Source organism: Anabas testudineus, chromosome 2, assembly GCF_900324465.2.
Source record: "Anabas testudineus chromosome 2, fAnaTes1.2, whole genome shotgun sequence".
Classification (NCBI taxonomy): Eukaryota; Metazoa; Chordata; class Actinopteri; order Anabantiformes; family Anabantidae; genus Anabas; species Anabas testudineus.
The window spans coordinates 29,292,942-29,312,047 of record NC_046611.1 but is presented as its reverse complement, the minus strand read 5'-3'; the positions used below and the strand labels follow the sequence as shown (position 1 = coordinate 29,312,047).

Sequence of the window (19,106 nt, the reverse complement as noted above, 5' to 3'; positions counted from 1 at the left end):
TTAGAAATTGCACGTTTATCCAGCTCAGCTGATGCAGTATGAATATGAGTTTTCGAATCAAGTCTTAAGATTAAGAACAAGGGAAGGCATTCAAACTATTTAGCCTTTTGTTGTTTACCGTTTAAAGCAAATCCTTGGTCTCGCTTTAACGTGTTATTGCCTAAAGTCTGAAGCGTGTTTGATTGTGCTTTCATGTTCTCTACAAGTGACTTTTTTAATCCTCTAATGCAGCTGTGCAGTGAGACACCTGTATCCACCAGACAACAAAGCTCGTCAGTCGCTCCTCAGGGAGAACGTAGACGAGTCTCCTGCTCCTCGTGCTTTGCTCTGTTGTCATATTTACTGTTGCAGTGTGAGACAGATTACATAATAATATTAATATTTTAAAATGGTTGTGTAGAACATTGAACCTTATCAACCCAACCTCTTGTAAAGGGTCAGTTCACCTGACTAACCCCTCTAGTGGTATCTTTCTATGCAGATAGTTTAGTTTTAGCTGAGATCTGTGCCTTCAACTCAGTACAACATAGGTGACAATCGTGTACCAGCCGTATTCTGCAACGTAACGTCCTCTCTGCTGCTTCCCTACCAGATTCTTGAAATCCCAACAGCAAACTGGAGCCTTTGTTTTCTCCTTTTGTTTTACTTTTTGATACCTTGGTTCCGGTGCCTCAGATTAAAGTTGTTTGCTACTAATCTGTGATTTACTTGGGTGTTTTAACATGTACTCAACTTGGAATGTCTAATACTAACTAATTGCCTTAGCAATAAAGCAGTGACTGCAAAAAGGTTGACAAGGACAGTGACAGATGGACCTCCAGCTCTACAGAGTCCGACTGTGTCCGGATTTGGAGCCTTCTTTCTTTATGATTTGTCACGTGTGTTTGTGTTACAAATTGCACAAACTGCATATAAACAGTAGTTGCAGCGGAATATGCAGTGTGTGTGCAGTTTCTCTTTATTTTATGTCAGTCTGCTAAATATATGTTTATTGATATAACTGAAAAAAATCAAGACAGAGTAAAAGACATTATGTCACTGTTAGACAAAACATGTGTGTGTGTATATATATATATATATACATATATATATATATATACACACACGTTATATATCACACATGTGAATCATATTATATGTGCTTGTCTGCAAAGTCACTATTTCTAAGTATTGTGGACAACAAAGCACTTTTCCTGGGACTGTTCTCCATGTGTAGCATGGCCACCATCATGCTGTGTCGTGTGCTGCAGATGTCGTTTTGGCCAGCGTCCCTGAAATGGCTGCTGCTGAATTCAAAGCTCTGTACAGCGACAGTAGTACTGAATGTTCTTTTTGTGCCTCTACGTGATTCACTATGTCAGCATCTTGCTAGTTCCTAAAAAGTAAATATAGAATTTGTGGCTTTCTGTGTCTTCTGAGACGCACATTCTTCATTTCACATATCATAGTATACATAGATACAGATATGCAGCTTTATCCCTGGTGGCTCACAGGGTTATTGTAGGTGTTTTTAGTGGTGGACATGGATCAACATTGGGTACTCTGATCGGTCTGTGGTCAAGCATCTGACATCCAGTGTTCTGACATCTATTGAGAAGCATTAAGTTTATCAGCAATTTGTGCTACAGTAGCTTTATGTAACATCAGATTAGACAAACTACCCTTCAATCTCCACACTCATTAATGAGTGTTGTGTGATCTTTGTCCTGCCACTGGTTCATCAGTCGTCCTTCTGGGAACATAAGTCATTGCTCCCACAAAGCTCGGTTATCAGACAGCCTGCTACCTGTATCTATCTGTGAATCAAATCTGCACGCAACCCACTATCGTAGGACCCACGCTCACTCCTACCCATCTGACCAGTCTGCTAACACCAGTTTATCTTACTGTTGTATAACTACTTTAAAACATAACCAGACTGCAGACTGTTTATATTTATTTTTTTACCTGTAGGTGCCAAGCCCGGTGCAGGACTCTGGGATGAAGTGTAATCCCTTTGATGATAATCAGATTTTTGTCTTTGCGCTAATTAAAAATATTATTTCGAATATATCGGTTTATGACCAAATGCATGTAAAGCTAAAAACATTTTCTTTCCAACTGTACTTTGTGTTTAGTGGTAATTGCTAACATGCTGAACTTTGTTGGTGAACATTATTATTCCTAAAAGTTTCCAGTGAAAGCAAAATTACCTTGTTAACAAATGGTAGCATCGCTGTGAGCATGGGGTGTAAGAACAGCCTCACAGAACTGTTAGTATTCATTAAACTCTTTGTATCTATTACATGAATTTAACAAATCTTACTGTAATTACACTATTCTGGTGATATTATGTGGGGTGAATGCGTCACACAGTTTTCTGGTATGTTTTTATGATGAAGCCAGCACCATGTAGTTTTGGCCTACTTAGTATTAAAATGGGGACTGATGACAGAGTGACACAGTAATGACAGCCATTACTCAAAGCTGTCAGTGTGCACCCCCCTCGACTCCACACACCCTCTGTATCTCTATCTCCATCTATGTATGCCTGTTGTCTCCATCCATCCCTCCGTCTCCTCTGACAGCCTTCACTTATGGATTTCAACGTGTCAGTGAAGCAGATAAATGCGTTTCCAGTGTCAGACAGAGAGAGTGTGGAGTATGAAATAAGGCGAGGCTTCAGTGATCCATTTGGAGGAATGGGGTTGCAGCAGCAGCAGAAATAATATAAGGGAAAAAGTAGAAATGACTGCAGAACCAGTGGGGGGTATTGAACATAATACAATCATTCCAACATGTCAGGAAGTGGAAATGATTGAAGCATTGTGACAAAATAATAAAGGACTGTGGATAACACAGGGAAACAAAAAAGTATACTTTAGAAGCACGGCAGAAACTGAACACAAACATCAATGTACACAGTACGGATGATGTTGCATGTGGCAAGAATTATCCCAACTTATTCTAGGGTACTTGAACTATGCATGAACAGTGCCAACTCTAACAGGGGGTTTGTACCACACCTAAAATTTGTGGGTTAAACAAGGCAAAAATGAAAAAAACAAACAACAACAATAAAAACCATAAACATTTGACATTCAGAAACAGCAGAAGAGGGTTTTAGAATATACTCTAATATTAATAATATGACTCACACAGGATCTACAACCATATAAAATGTTTTAACTAAGGAGAAACACATTTACTATATTTATACCTATATTTATTTTTATACTGGCTGCAACATGTTCCTAAATACATTTCCAGATTAAGAAGAAAATCCAGACTTGTTTTATGGCAAAAACATATTTCTGAGTGAATCTGCATCTAATTCTGCATCTGATATTTTCAGTAGTTGAAAATATATAAATATTACCAAGTATCAGAGTATAATATCTGGGAAAGTGGAGTAATAATGACTCATTGAATGAATCATTGTAAAATAACAGTTTTAGCTTCAGTCGTTTATAGTTTTTATAAATCAAATAAAGCTTTCAAATAAATGTATTGTAAAAAGTACACCATCTACCGTACAGTACAGTCTACTGTACAATGTGAGTAAACTACTGTTAGTGTTAAGTGGTATTTTGCAGGGATAGTGATACAAAAAGCAGTGGTGATCCTAGACTCTTGGGGGTCCAGACAAGAAAAACCCACTGAGTCACTCTCCTCACAGTTTGTATATTTAGAATAGTGATGATAATGTTAATCAGTGTCTTGCTGTTGTTGTCCCTCTTACCTCTTTCTCTCTTTGGTTGTTTCTGGTAGGATTATTTCATTGTGCCTAATGCAGGGATTTTTTGGCAGCAGCAGTGCGCTGTATAAGTGGCTTTATTGGAGGTTGTAGGGCATTTACAATTGTCATTGGAAAATATGCCAACAGTAGTGACCACTGGGGGCCTCTTTTCCCAAACATTTGTCTGGCTTATGTCTCCTGATGGTGTGCCTCTGACAAAAACCCTCCTGGATTTGCTATCTCAGGTTACTAAAGTGGTTGATTGTGTCCCACATCACTTCCACTGGGAGCACATTAACATGGGATCATTTCACAGCCATGTTGAACAGGGTGAACGGCTACAGTAAGCAAAACAGCAGCAGTATGAGCAGTATGATCAGGCTACACTGCAAACTACTTCACAAAGAGATAAATGATAAATAGTTGGTGCTGAAGAATGGCCTCTTACATTTAGTGATAAGAAGATTATAACTTATAATGTGTATTTCTACATCGTGGTCTTTGCTAGTTGAACTTAAAACCTTTACTTTCTCACTACCTACAAGTAATAACTTGCAACACGTTACAGGAAGCATTGCTTCACTCTGCCTAGTTTCTTATTTTGATTTTTGCACTGATGGATATGACATCATGCAGCTGCTCATTCAGTTTTCTTTTAGTGACTCGTTTCTCTGATGAAATATGAGCTGATTTTAGAGCGGGGATTCTCAGTGGTGGTCGAGACACATACAGTATGACCCTCCCACCAACACCCCCCCCTCCATCTCTATCTCTCCTTTCATTTTCTCATCCTGCGTTTCTCCCGGCTTCTCCTAAATTGATTAAACATGGCATGTCTTGGTTCCACGTCCAGTTTACACACACACACACAGACACACACAGAGCTGGGGGGAGCTGTCAATCCGCCTATTTGCTTACATGTCTCTCTAATCTGTCTCTCTCGCTCCCTCACTCACACACACACACAGACATAGGGAGGGGGGTTAGCCCAGCCTCCTCATCTCTTACACGCTCACACACCCTCTGTCGCTCTCTCTCTCTCTCTGTCTCTCTCTCTGTCTCTCTCCCCCACTCTTTCTCACTGACACTCGCGCACTCCGTAGTTGCAGCAGAAGCGACTAGAGAAAGGCAGGTTGAGCAAGCCTCCACCACAATCGGAGAGTGGCTCCTCATGTGCAGCTGTGCCGTCATGAGCCGGTCAGTGGGAGTCGGTACCGCCGGGGAGAAGGAGGAGGCTGGGTAGGAGAGAGAGAGAGAGAGCGAGAGGGAGGGAGACAGAGGGTGAAAAGGCTTTATTTTAATTAAATGTCTCTCGCTCTTCGTCTGCATCATGCTGTACTTCCAGCTGGTGATCATGGCCGGGACCGTCATGCTGGCCTACTACTTTGAATACACTGACACCTTCAGCGTGCACGTGCAGGGCTTCTTCTGCTACGACACCACCTACACCAAACCCTACCTGGGACCGGAGGACAGCAGCGCCGTCCCACCCGTCCTGCTGTATGCCGTGGTGGCTGGGCTGCCCACGCTGCTGGTGAGTGCTCACTCCCTCATCAAACTTCACCTACTAGACCTGCAGGTTGACTCAATTATTAAACACACTCTAGGTCACTAAACACTCCGATTCATAAATCTTTTATTTCGAGATATTGCTTTCATATAGAAGACGCATTAATTCTGCTTTTGCTTCTTCTCTACACTATTACATAAGAACTGCTGTAACACAGATATATAATTTTTTCATCCATCCACCTACAAATGGTCAAAACTTGGAATAAATGTTTTTGACACTCTAACTTTCGTAGATGTCACCTTGGGCTCTAGAAAATTTCTGACTTTAACCAAATAATTCTCAAATCAATAAATAACAATTAGTGGTAATTGGGGGAATAACTGATGAAACTGAATCATATTTAAAATTATACTAATTGCAAAACTGAACTCTCTCTCTAATTCAGAGCACAAGGTCAAATAGGAAACTGACCTGTTTATCTGGATTGATGTGATCTCTTCAAATTGGACCAATGAGAGATGTGAATTATTAGCTGTCGTCTGAAGAAGTACTTATTCCAACATGTAGAATACTGCATACTTTGACTTGTTCTTTCTTCTTAGAAATTATGATGATAGAAGATTATATGTGAAGGGTGGTTGATTTCTTAAAAATCAAGCCAACAAACATGAGCAACTATGGGCAGTGAGAATTACTAAAGAATTACGCATCCTGAATGGAATTTTATTTAGAAGTTGCAGATTTGATTTGTGGCCAAAGCATAACAAGCTGTAAATAACATTTATATGTAAGGTTTTAAGTCATATATATATATGATTTTATGAATATGTTATTACATTCATCAACCTCATAAAGTGACATTCATCAAGAGGACATGAAGATGTCGTCCTGATGATGTCGTCTCCTTCTTGCTCTGTTTTTGGTCTCCTCCAGATTCCGAGAGAAACGCCTTCTTCTTTAGCTATTAACTAAACTCCACTATGTTCATCAGCTGGCCTGTATTTGTCTACCTTTGGTGCTAAGCAACTGTTTTGTTTTCACACACACACAGAAAAAAGAAAAACACTAATGGATGATGTTGCTGAAAATGGGAGCAGAGTTTGAGGGTTAAAAAAACACGTACACGAGGCTTATTGTGTCTGTATCTCACATTATAACAATAAAAGACACATCTTCCTTGTAGATTACATCAGAGGCATAAGCTTTGATCTTGAATGCAATGACTAAAGCAAGTGGTCATTATATCAATACAAAGAACAAATTTGAAAGTGTGTGTGTTAGAGTTCAGTGAAAAAGATGTGAAACCTTCCTGTGTGTCGACTTTATTTCTTCAGTCTTGAGCAAAGACTGGTTGGATTTTCTTTTTTGATCCGACCGATGAGTTACTGGTAACCAGCCTGTCAGCTCAGATACAATACAAGTTCTAAATACTCATGTTATTTTAAAGATAGTCTTCCTGCTGATTGCCTCTGATCTCTGCTTCCCATTATAATCACAAAATAACAGTATCAGATTTGAAGTGGACTGCTGAGACTTCACAATAAGAGCTGTATGGCTCCTGAATGAATAATGCTTGAATTATGTTTCACTGTGCTTTCATTAGCTCTGCCAATTACAAGATGATTGTGCAATGAACTTATGAAATGCAGACAACAGGGGTGCAGTGCACCTTGAATGTTAAGTGCAGTGATTACTGCTGCAGTAGCTGGTCTGAAGCTGAGAGCGCAGGCTGAGCAACTCCTCACAGTAACTCTTTCGTTTTTATTTGTTTCAGCTGCTCGCCTACTTACTTGTCTACAACCACAACACACACACATACACACACATACACATATAGCTGAAATCACTGGGATAAATGAACACAGTGCAGACTGGCGTGTCAAACAGAGCACATCTTCAATGCTGCAATTTTATATTTAAGCAGATCTTGCAGCAAAAGTTTGCTTTCATGTCCTCTGCTTAGTTATGCAGATACAGAGTCTTCATTACCCTGCATACTACTTTTTGATGTTATTAAGATGGGATGTTCTCATTCAGGATGGATGATGGGTCTTTGAGATGCAGTGTAGGAGTGTGCAGCCTCGGTGCAACATGAGCACAGATGTGGACCAAGTATTAGTCATTTTAATGGGACAGAACAGGCTATGTTTTTGGTTTGTTTCCCTGCTGAAAACGTGACTAGATCAGAGGTATTTTTGGTGCAAATTATGAAATGTAGTTAAATTGACTTAAATGTTTCTCAAAACTGTAGTTTGAATGTACAGTGACCTAATAAATTACAGCTGTCTAATCACTAAATAATTATTTAGCCTTATGTCACAATTTTAATGTAATAGCTGCATTTAGTGTAAAACCAGTTTGAATTGATTTTGCACAATTATCAGGTAATTTGCCCAAATTAAAGTTAAATTACAAACATTTAAATAAAATAATAATTTAATTTAATAAAAAAAGTTGGAAATTTTACTGTAACTTACCTAGAAATGTTTGTTGTTATTATTTTAACTGATTTACTTTACTTTACTTTACAAAATATCCAAGAATAGAAAACAATCACATTTACCAGTAATTAGTAAGAGTTGGAAATTCACCTGAAATAATTTGTAATCTAAGTGACTTTATGGAATAAGAAATTTAATTGTTTTGGGTTGATATTCCAAATGATATGGTACGTAAACATTTATATTTCAAACTGAGTCCTGCACACATTTCTGTTGCCCAATGATTACAAAAATATGTTATACTATGAAAAAAAAACAACTGATGGCCTATGATGTCCAGCATTTTAGAGAGCTGTAATTTACTAGGTTACTGAATGTACTAATGTGTAGCTTTACCCATTAAGAGCGGTTAATTTGTGACAAACAAGGGGAAACCTCTGATGCATTAGTCCTTTCTGCAGTACTTTATGACTTCCCTATTCTGTATGAGGCTTTAAGAATGAACCCCCGTCAAGTCAGTGCTCATAAATATATACGTAATTGTTACTGAAGCATGAGGGAAATGCATATTTGTTTTGGGAGTACTTTAAGCGGTGGATTAATCCATAATTGATAATGTAGTGACTATCTCTGGCAGCATCAAGGTGCATGTGGCACCGAGTCAAAACACAGGTGAATAAGGTGAATTCACAATAATGAATTATCTATTCTAGTCAGATTCCAGTGTCTGAAAGTTTGCAAACTGCACTAAAGTGACATTGATGGCTGTTTGGAAGGACAGTCAGTCTAATCAATTCAAAGTGGGTTACAGTAAAGTAAGTAATATGTGATGTTATAGAAACAGAAACTGTGAATAGAGGGCTACAATCTCTCTACATGTATATTCATCTGTTTCAGTATGGAGTGGTACATTGTTTGTCAGTAAATGTGAACCCCTCCTCCTGCTTCTGAAACAGGGTAAGTGAGTAGTTGTTCTTCAGGCTATGCTAAAGACCAGAGGGGAAAAATAAACACCACATGTGCCTTTAAAAAAGTTTCCTCTATCCATACTGGCCCTGCATTGGCTCTGCACAAACAAAGGCGAAATTATCTATATTCTACTTAAAATAAAGTACAATTACAGTCCCACAGCTTTAGTATCATCAGTGCATTGAATCATCTCATTCTGCTTCTTTCAGTTTCTTCTCCACAGTAATATGTTTAATTGACTGATCATTTCCCCACTTCTTCTTAGCTGTGTTCCTCTGGTGGTGTTAAATTTACTGTCAGTAATGAAGTAATCAGTTCCTGTAGATGTTCAAAATTTAAAGGTAGCAAGAAGGATAATGCCCATGGAGTTACTGGAAGGCTTTTAAAGTGTATTTTGAATAATGGTAGAGGAGAATGTGAGAGCTGCAGTCTTTGTGCCTGAGGCTTTTGTTTCATGTTGTTCACTGTCTCTCACTTTCCTCCCTTCCTGTCACTTCTCTACAGAAAGCTAATAAATGTAAATCTGAAAATAATCTTAAAGAGACAGGAGCAGTTCAGAAAGCAGCAAAGTGTTTTGCTACAGTCCATATGTCACTGAGTTAGACACTATGTAAAACTATTTGAAGTTATAGTTTCTTAGGGCATCAACAGGTACAACAGCCGGGCGAACTTGACAGACGAAGCGTGATTTCTTCAAATCAAAGCTAAAATGATTACTGCTTATCATGAAAGTATAAACGTATCTATAGTCTTTACATTATCCACAACAGTCTTGTGTTTCTGTGTTCTGACAAATACTTTAAATCATTGAAAGAAAAAGATGAAATACTTGTATAGAGAAATGCTCTAGGGAATACATTTGACACACTGCAGCAGAAACAATGCCCCAGTCTCCCTGTATAATCCCTAAAGCTCATTGACAAAAGGTGCCACTGGACTGTTTTCTACTGAAGCCATATGTCTGTCTGCGCACAGACAGGACGCATCCTTGAAAACTGTGATAGCACTTGTTGATCAGTGATTCACACTAACACATCACTTTAATAAAAGAAATGTGATATGTTGAATTAGCGCAGTTGGCTACTTGGACAGCTCAGTCCCTCTGTCGCGTTTAGAGAGGGTTTTATCAAATGAGTTTATCCAAGGATACTATCCTATATTGTTGGTACCCTTCCATTAAAGAAAGAAAAACCCACATCGGTCACTAAAATAACATGAAACTGAAAAAAGTCATTATAAATAAAAATGTACTTTAAATGTATTTATTAACTCCATTCATTCAGAACTAAATTGAATTTCTGACACTATGACCCTCAAGTCTGCAAACTAAAAGACAACATTTAGCAGAGTCAGTAGTCACATGAGAGGAGCTCAAGCATTTAGAAAATATTTGTGGTACATCTACAACCAGACTTATTCATGTCCAAGGGCTCTTGAAGTGTGTTATACTGGCTCCCACTAGTCTCAGTAAACTGTTTTCTTTCCAAGAATAAAAGTGCCAAGGCGGGTGTGCTGTAGATGCACTTATTGTCCTTACTTCTCTTCCCCACCGCAAGGTTTTTGTGCTATTAACATTTCTACATAATGGGATGTTGCTAAAATATTTCCTCAGCTGAAATAATCACGTTTTTTTGCTTTTCAAAATCACAAAGTGTGAGTTTAAAAATCCTTATCGTGTGGCACTAGTTACTTTAAGGTAGTCTCCTTCTTCAACAACAGTCAGACATTAATGTTATTTAGAAGTCAGATGTGTTAGATTGATAGATTGATTCATTAATCTACGGGATATATGCAATTTAGACTGTTCTGCTATATATTAAGCTCGTGTGATACAACATGGTGCATGTGTAACCTCATGAATCCACACTGTGACTGTGTATTTTGAATAAAGACTCATTTTAACACGCCACAGTCAGAGAATCTCTGTTTAAGAACGTCATACTGTTGTAAGAACATAATAAAACACAAATAATCAAGGCAGTGTTCAGGCACTCACGGCACTTGGTTAGTGCTAAAGAAAGAAATTCTTCTGGCTTAAAAGAGGAAAAAAAAGTAGCTGTCCCTTTATGCATAACATGTTAAACTTACATTAAACTTTTAACAAAACCACAAATTTTACCAGATCTTACCAAAGTGGCTTTCTTGCCTAAACCTAACCAATCATGGGACTTGGGTTTTGTGTGTGTGTTTTGTCAATAATGCACATTATGCATCCACCATCTACCCCAACCACAGCCCCACAACATGCCTTGCATTAATAAAAAGATATGTTGTACTAGAACATAATCACAATGTTTATTACAAAATTGTAATTGTGTTTGGAGTTGTTGTAGTTTTATAGAAATATAATTGAAGGAAATGAGATTGACGTGGGATAGCTAAGCAGCACTGCTGTAGAGACCTTTCCCACAGTACGGTATAAATAGGGAATGTAAAACCGCTCTGGCATTCAAATATAAGATAAAATGTAGGTGCTAAGTTTACAAAATATGATAACCATAATCCACAGCACATCTTTTTCTATTCAGTCTAAACAGCTTGGATATTAGCAATGTTCCATTTGGCATTTAGTACATCCTGTAGTAAACACTAGGGGGAAGCTGGTAATTTATCGACACATCAGAAATATTATATTGACATTTCCCAGTTGTTTCCATCTTGTCATGGTGGTAACAGGTGTTATCCCAGAGGCATTACGTTTCTAATTTGCTAATGCTATTTTATTGTATGTGAGCAGAACGTTTTAGGAAACGGGGTTTCTTACATGATTAATGAAGAGGCAAGCGCTGTTTATCTTACAGTATGTTCGTGCCCACACATCACCTGCTGGCCTGGGGACTGAACACGCAAACTAAGATTAAAAGAGTCAAGCTACAGCTCCTCACAGTTACAAAATGTACAGAAATTCTGATTATTGCTAATTGCATGACACTTTTTCCCCCCTAGTGTTCCTCATAGCAGATCCTAGGTGATACCAGCTAAACAAAGTTGGAAAAACAACTAATAGACACACATTTCGAATTCTTACCCAGTATTTAAGCAGTGTAGAAGACAACGGGGTGCCCCTATGCTTTTTTAGCTCCACTCAAACAAACAATGAAAGTGTGTTACAGTGTATTGGCTTCGTAAACTGTTCTCAGTAAACTGTTTTCCTTTCCAAGAATATAAGTGCCAAGATGGATGTGCATCTGCACGGCAAAGAGTTTGGCAGAGAGCCTCAGCCTGCAGCATCCAGCCACTGAGGAGAAAATCCATCTTAAAACTGTGCGACATGGTTTCACGACACAACTAATCACAGAATACGCCGCATCACTTGCTCTATTTGTTAATTTGTTTCTGTTATTTTCTTTCTTTTTGGTGATGTTTGTTGTGTTGTTGAGAATCCTTTAAAGACACATACAAAGAGGCTCACACAGGAACAGTTGAATGAACAGAGTCATTCTTAAGAGGCAGAGAATTTGAAGTGTAGTGTAGTGGGAATTTAGCCTTAGATAAAATTATTCCAACTACAACTACAATACTAATGGTGGTCCTCTGTGATGAATGAATGTTAACAGTGGAAGTGCTGCCCTTTGTCTGTAATATCCAGCTAATACCCTAGTATAAATATTATGTGAATAGCTGAAATCCATAGGAATGGGTCACTGGGGCATCTTACCACAGTAACATCCTTTTGTTCATGACTGTTTTTTACCTTTGTTGATATTCTCTTCCCTGATTTTTAAAGTCCAGTGGATACGTTGGCGGCACACCAACATCCCATCCTCGCTGCCAAGAATTAAGTAAGAGGAATTGTTTACTGGAAAATAAAAAATCTGCCTCGGAAGAAAATTCTGGTTAATGACTTACTTTTGGTGTTATCAGCATTTCGTTTGGCACCTGATTTTGTTTTCAGTTTCAGATTCCTGACGAAAAATTACTTTCAGTCAAATTTTAATTGCAGTGAGCATATCAGTAACATTCCTGCCAAAATATTTAATCCAATAGCAACAGTGTAGCTGAAGGGAAGTAAAGAACATTTGTATCTTGTCTCTGATATTTTCTTTTTATTTTGCGCATTCTTGATAATTACTTCACTTCCACTCAAGGTTGACCGATTTTTCATGGTTCTCATTTGTTACTTTCTTTAAAATAACATGTTAATGTTGTTTTCCTCTTAAAAAACAAACATTCAAAATTTCAGATCTTCTTAGGCAGGTCATCAGTTCCTCATAATAAAAGAGGCCAGCACGAAGCAACCCGAAAGAGGAAATCTTTAGCGAATGAGGCAGAGACACTCACTTCTGCACCCACACATGTTGGAACAGGCAAGATCTAAAAGCCATTGTGAGACAGGTTATGTTGTGACTAAGTGTTTAAGGTCATTGAGGAATATGAAGGAAATTACAGGACTAGCTGCAGTAAAAATAGAGAGGCAAAGGTGAGAGAAACCAGAGTAAATAAAAGTCTGACTCACTGCGTTAGACTGCACTAAATATCCAATGCAATCTCACCCACTTCAGAACAGATTTTGTTTTCAACTAGAGCTATAATAGCTGACAGCTAATAGACTGACTATATGATCTATGGTACTATTGAAGAAACAGGCTTAATTAAATTGGAACCTTCTCCATAATAAGTTGACTGAATTGATTTGGAACTGTTTGGGGTGTTTGCAAAGAAGCATTTCCTTGATAAACTGGCAATTCTCATAGCAGTGATTATCCACTGTCCTGAAGTAACACAATACAGGCTGACTATGATATTACTTGAGTACATGAGAGGTGGTCTAACATATAGTGTTGATTCATCTGGTACCTGTGTGTTATGTGTGTTTTGTGAAACTTACAAAGGAAAGTGAAATAATGTCCCAAAAACACCCACAGCTTCTTACTGGTATGTAGGCATTAACCATTTCTCTGCTGTATCCAGTATCAGTGCATTGTTTTATTTTACCAGCTATGCCCCTGTACTGTAGTTACTAAATTTTGTGTAAAATGTTGGACCTAGGTGGTAGTTAGGACATTTAAAATAAGCATCTAAATGTGCTGGCATCAGCAGGAGGACATCATGTGTGCCATTCAAAACCATTTAAAACCACTCTTGAAAATTAATCAGTTTTACAGCTATTTAATATTGCAGAGGTCCCACTCAGTGGCAACTGGACTTGCTTGAGGGTCCTGAAGTTGAGTGCACTCTGCCAGTGTGCTTCAGTAGAAGGAAAGATCAAAAAGTAAAGTATTCTGGTATAAGTAGAGTAAAAGCTACCAAAAAGGAGAGGAAAAGTCGAACTTTTACCAGAATGGTGCCTCTTCCAGTCCCTTTTTATATAAAGGCTGGCAAGTAAATGTCAGGGCAAAAAACTTCTCCTCCATTCCCTTTAGAAAATATGTTCTTGAAAACCACTGGGAAAAACATATTTGGTGCGTAGAAATATAGTCCCTGATTTAATTAATTTTAATACACAGCCTCCTCCAAAGCCACAGTTCGCATTGTGGCTTTGGTTTCTATACCACTAGACCACTAAACCTAAACTCAGACTCCATTTGAAACTGGAACTCTCTAAAATGAGTTACATTAGACATTTGTGTTATGGTCTTCCGGCAGCCCAGAGGTGTAGTTTGTGGTTAGATCCCGTGGTCCTTCAATTTCAGCCAACTTTATTAATGTATGACCCCACATTTGTACAGGTGCCTGGTCTCTGATCAACATTACAATTACCCTGCCCGTCCACACACTGACTGTAGGGGCTTCTCAAAATTTGCTGCATTGTACTAAGCTTTAAAAAGTGATGAGAGAAAGAGCGAGCTTAGCTCAGGGCCAAGAGAGACATGTGCCACCCTAACCTCTCCATTATAATCACACAGTCTATTATAAATGGGAATCCTCATTTGTAATAGCCCAGTGAACCTCTCTAAGGAATCAAGCCAAGAATCTCAATATGGCGGAGAAGATAGTTAAAAAAACCAATTCACTTTGCCTCAATCACAGATTGAATTGCTTTTATAAACAAGCAGGTGAACAAAACATAGACACAGTAGAGCCCTGTTTTCTTGCTTTGTTCAGTTCATTTAGACCGGTGTGTTATGATGCCAAAACTGTCAACCCACATCTGATGTGGATCAAACAACTTTCAACACCACTTGCAAAGGTCAATCGTTGTTCGCCTCTTCTGGACTCTGTAGCAGCTTGATTATTGTGAAGTTCTCTTCAATCATGGGACTTTGTATAGTAGCAATGTGATTCTGACATGAATTCAAAGACTAAATTACTTTTAAACTGTTGCAGTTACTTGTTCTACAGGGTTTGGAATAGATGTGTGTTTCCTATATCTTCAGTTTGTTCAGATTTCTTTTCATCTGTATTTGACAAGCTGTATTTTAGGGCACTCCGCATTGCCTACATCTCTTGGTAGTGGTTGCCGTTTGATTTATGTTCACTGGTTATAGCTTTTTCCAAGATGACATCCATTGATCACTGTGGACTGCAGAGGCTCAAGGCTTAATTCATGCATCAATGGCTAAAAATGAAAACTCTGTCCCGTCTTTGTCCCTGGAGTTTCTGTACCAGTGTTCTCAGATGCTTTATTGTTCAGATGTCAGGCATTGTCTCGTCCTCTATCACTCCTGTTAAAACTTGTTGCCACTGCAAGCCCAATTAACTTGTGAATGCAGACATATTGAGACATTGAGGTCTATTGTGAAAACCATAACTGGAGGCTGGAATAATGTCCAGCGCCGTTTTACCCAAATATTGGTTCAATGTCAGTGGCATTTTCTGTTGGCAACACTTTGCCTTGCAGTGCGGATGAAGATAGATCATCCTCCTGACATGATAGTGGTGAAACTGGTGTGAAAGTGAGAGTCTAAGGGCGAGAGGATGGAAGAAGACACAAGTTCAGTCCTGGCTAGAGTAACAGTTGAGTAAATAAGAAGCATAGGTCACCCTGGCCCTGTCAACTTGACTTGGCCAGTGGGGATTAGCTATATAGTGAAGGAGAGAGAGAGAGAGAGAGAGGGCATAGAGGTAGTTAAGGGACTAAACAAGCAGCACATTGTCACTAGGGCCTTGTCAGATTGTGTTATAGCTGACGAAAAAGTGGGACAAATGGCCTGCGGCTGTCACAGTGCTGCTCAGGCTTTTTGAAAAATCAGCCAGCCCTTCAGCCACTTCATGCCATCCTCAATGATATCACGGCAATACGTGTCTGAAGTGGGTGACTAACACTCATATACAAGACCAATCACAGTAATAATAAAAGTGATAATGGTAAAGGGTAGTTCCAAGTGTTAAACCGAGACAACCCAGTCTCTGAAAAATGACTTTACTATACAAATAAAGTGCAATGAGAAATATGCTTTGTGGGGAATGTAACTGCAACCTGATTACATTTTCTGTCATAATGAATATATGTTTACAATTAACTTAAATGGCAAGTAGCAAATACGATGATTATATATCAGTTAGCTGTTCCATGGTGTAATGGTTACTAGTCTGGACTCTGAATCCAGTGATCTGAGTTCAAATCTCTAAGTTTTGGGATGGCAGTAGGTCAGGGTGACAGGTTCAATTTTTGCTGACGTGTCCTTGGACAAGACACCGAAACCCCCGTAGTGTAGCGCTGACATACCATCTAGCAGTTGTCCAACCACAATTTCCCCAAGGGGATCAATAAAGTATAATAATAATAATAATAATATTAATAATAATTATTATTATTATGTATATTAACATACTCTATTAATAATAATATAATAAATAATAGTAAATACTACTACTACTACTACTACTACTACTACTAATAATAATAATAATATAATAATAATACTTATATAATAATAATAGACCGTAATAGACAGTTTAGTTGCATAGGGACTCAATTTTCAGGAGACAGGGTGGACTTAAAATTGGATTTTAGAGAAATTATTTAAGCATAATTAAGACTGATGAGTATTTTTTCTTTACTTTATTAAGATTAAATCCCTCTATAAATTATTATCTCTGTATATGCCAGATCAGCTGGAGTCCATTCCAACATGAGAGAGAAGGCACTGACACAACTGTGCTGCTGAAAGGAAGTAAAAAACGGGACGAGAATGGAACTTGTGCTTTATCAGCTCCTCGTTAAAAGGCAATGTTGGATAAATTACTCAAACTGTAATCAATTACTCATGAAACATTACACATTTAAAAAAGTAATTAACACCAAATGGGTAAAAGTTAAGAACTGAGCATTAAAGCCTCTAATGTGAACACTGACAATCTATCTTACTTATCAGACCAAATGAACTAAGCTACAATGAATGAAAGCAGCTATAAAACCAGTGAAATTATTGCTCAAGTCCCAAAGATATTTATCTGAATTTCCTTTTTTAATCAGTCAGCAGTTTCATGGAAAAGGCCTGATGGCATTAGGAGCATTTTGATAAGACTTCAAGACCTTTATGTAAAAAAAGAAACACATTTGAAATTTTGAAAAGAATTGCTTTAACAAATACACAAAACCAACAGCCTTATACGGTAGATGCCATGTCTCTGTCTGCATGGTGTTATCTATGGTGTAATTTCTGCTGTTTCGAGCTCTAGTGTGACAGACAAATGCATGCAAATAATGGTACTTAATGGCTCATGGTATCATTACCTTATCACGCTGTTAAGACACTAAAGAGACTCAGAGATCATTCTCAGGTGTAGCTCACAATCAGCGTCCCTGTTAATACCTGATTTTCACATGTATTTCTTGTCCAGATTGTATCTTTTGACAGCTCGGCTGAATTTTCACAGATTCAGCTGCCAGTAGCAAGCTTTCTGGTGTTTGTCATAAAATGTCTGTCTTGCATAATGCATACCACTTTCACTCCAAATATTTACTACTGTCAGAAAGATGCAGTCTTGGGGAAATCATCATTTTTGATCTATTTTAATTTGGTGTACCTTTCAAAACACACAAGTGGATGTTGCCAGCAGCTGAGGAGAAGGCAGTATAATCCAGCTGCAGTTGGTAGAGTATGGACAAGTTTGCGAGGCTGAACTTCCAATAGGCACGTTGTGTCACATGTTTCACAGCAAGAACTTATGTTTAAGACTTGGATACCACCAAACCTGATCCATGATCAGTTTGTTGAGTTTGTCTTGTAAAAAAAGCTCCACATGTTGGTTGTGGCCACAATAGAGACAACAAAAAAAGAAAAAACAAGAGCCACATACATATGAAACGAAGTATATGAAAGTAAAAAATTACACAGGAAAAAGCACTGACGGGTAAAATAACTTTTACCTAGGGCCCATATGGGGAATTCACATTTCTGCATTCAAAATCAAAATTATAGACTAAATAAAGGAAATGCTGATTGCAGCAGTGTTGGTTTCCTAGTTATTTACTGCCTTTTGATGCGTTATATGGAAAGCAAAAAGAAACGTCTTGTGAAAAAAAATCATTGTCTTTTCAGAGCACTGCATGTACATATGTAATGTTCTCAACACAGTGCACCCCCAGAGATACAGATTTGTAAGAGACCTCCTACAGCCAACTACATTGTATTTATATGTGTTAATGAACTATTAGTCTCAAACTCTAACCTGATGCTAAGCTGCAAGTGCAGTATCCTACAATATAATATTGTGTCCCCTCCATATGTGAAGGCATCATGCAACAATGTTTTCTACTTACCTGTTTGTGTTTGCTCCCTTATCTAGCTCATATAAATGTGTTGCTATGTTACCCTAGCGACAATATGTGTTTGAGCATTTTGATGCAAAGTTCAAAGTTGGCATTTGATATTTTCCTTTTTCACTGTACTACATCTCCTGCTGCCCAGAGGCACCTGTCGAAATACAGAATACAGGAATAGACTTTCTTTATGACCAATAAATGATCTGTTCCCAGTGGCTAATTTACAAATCAAAACCAAATCTTTCCTTTCCATCCATTGCAGTCTCCAATTTACTTCTCTTTTCTTAAAACACTGAAATCAACCACCATTTTACTTTACTTTAAAACTCACATTCAGTTTTTTTGAGATATGTGACACACGGGGTTAAGAAGCAAATCAAATCAGCAGAATTTATAAGGGGATTAAGATACAGAGTTGTTTGCCCAGGAGGAAATTTCTCTCTCAGAGTGCTGAATTATATTAATAGCATCTTTTTGTATGTGTGTCTATTGGTGTTTAATGAATAGCACACGTGTTTATCAGTTTTAATCATAATGCAAGACACGAGAGCTTATTAAGGTGCATACTGATTGCATCATGTTGTTATGGGAGATAAATGAATGCCTTTCTCTGTCTTTCTGGGTACTCCGCTCTGCTCAGCTTCCTACCACCATTGAAAGACATGCAGTTAGGGTTAATTGGTCACTCTAAATTGCCCATAGGTGTTAATGTGAGTGTTTGTCAGTCTCTGTGATAAACAAGTAACCTGTCCAGGGTGTACTCTGCTTCTCACCCAGTGACAGCTGGGATAAGCTCCAGCACCCCGGCACCCA

General features: G+C 38.2%; 1 protein-coding gene across 2 annotated transcripts in view; it reads left to right on the top strand.

Annotated features, from left to right (window-relative positions):
• Positions 1–19,106, top strand: part of plppr5b (phospholipid phosphatase related 5b) — a 68,586-nt gene that overhangs the window by 6,710 nt on the left and 42,770 nt on the right. Inside the window, exon 2 of one of the 2 annotated variants that reach the window (XM_026363273.1) lies at positions 5,064–5,252. In XM_026363273.1, the coding sequence (XP_026219058.1) occupies positions 5,064–5,252 (189 nt within the window). Of the gene's footprint in view, positions 1–4,845; positions 5,253–19,106 lie in introns of those variants that run through there. The other variant, XM_026363274.1, reaches the window with a different exon arrangement.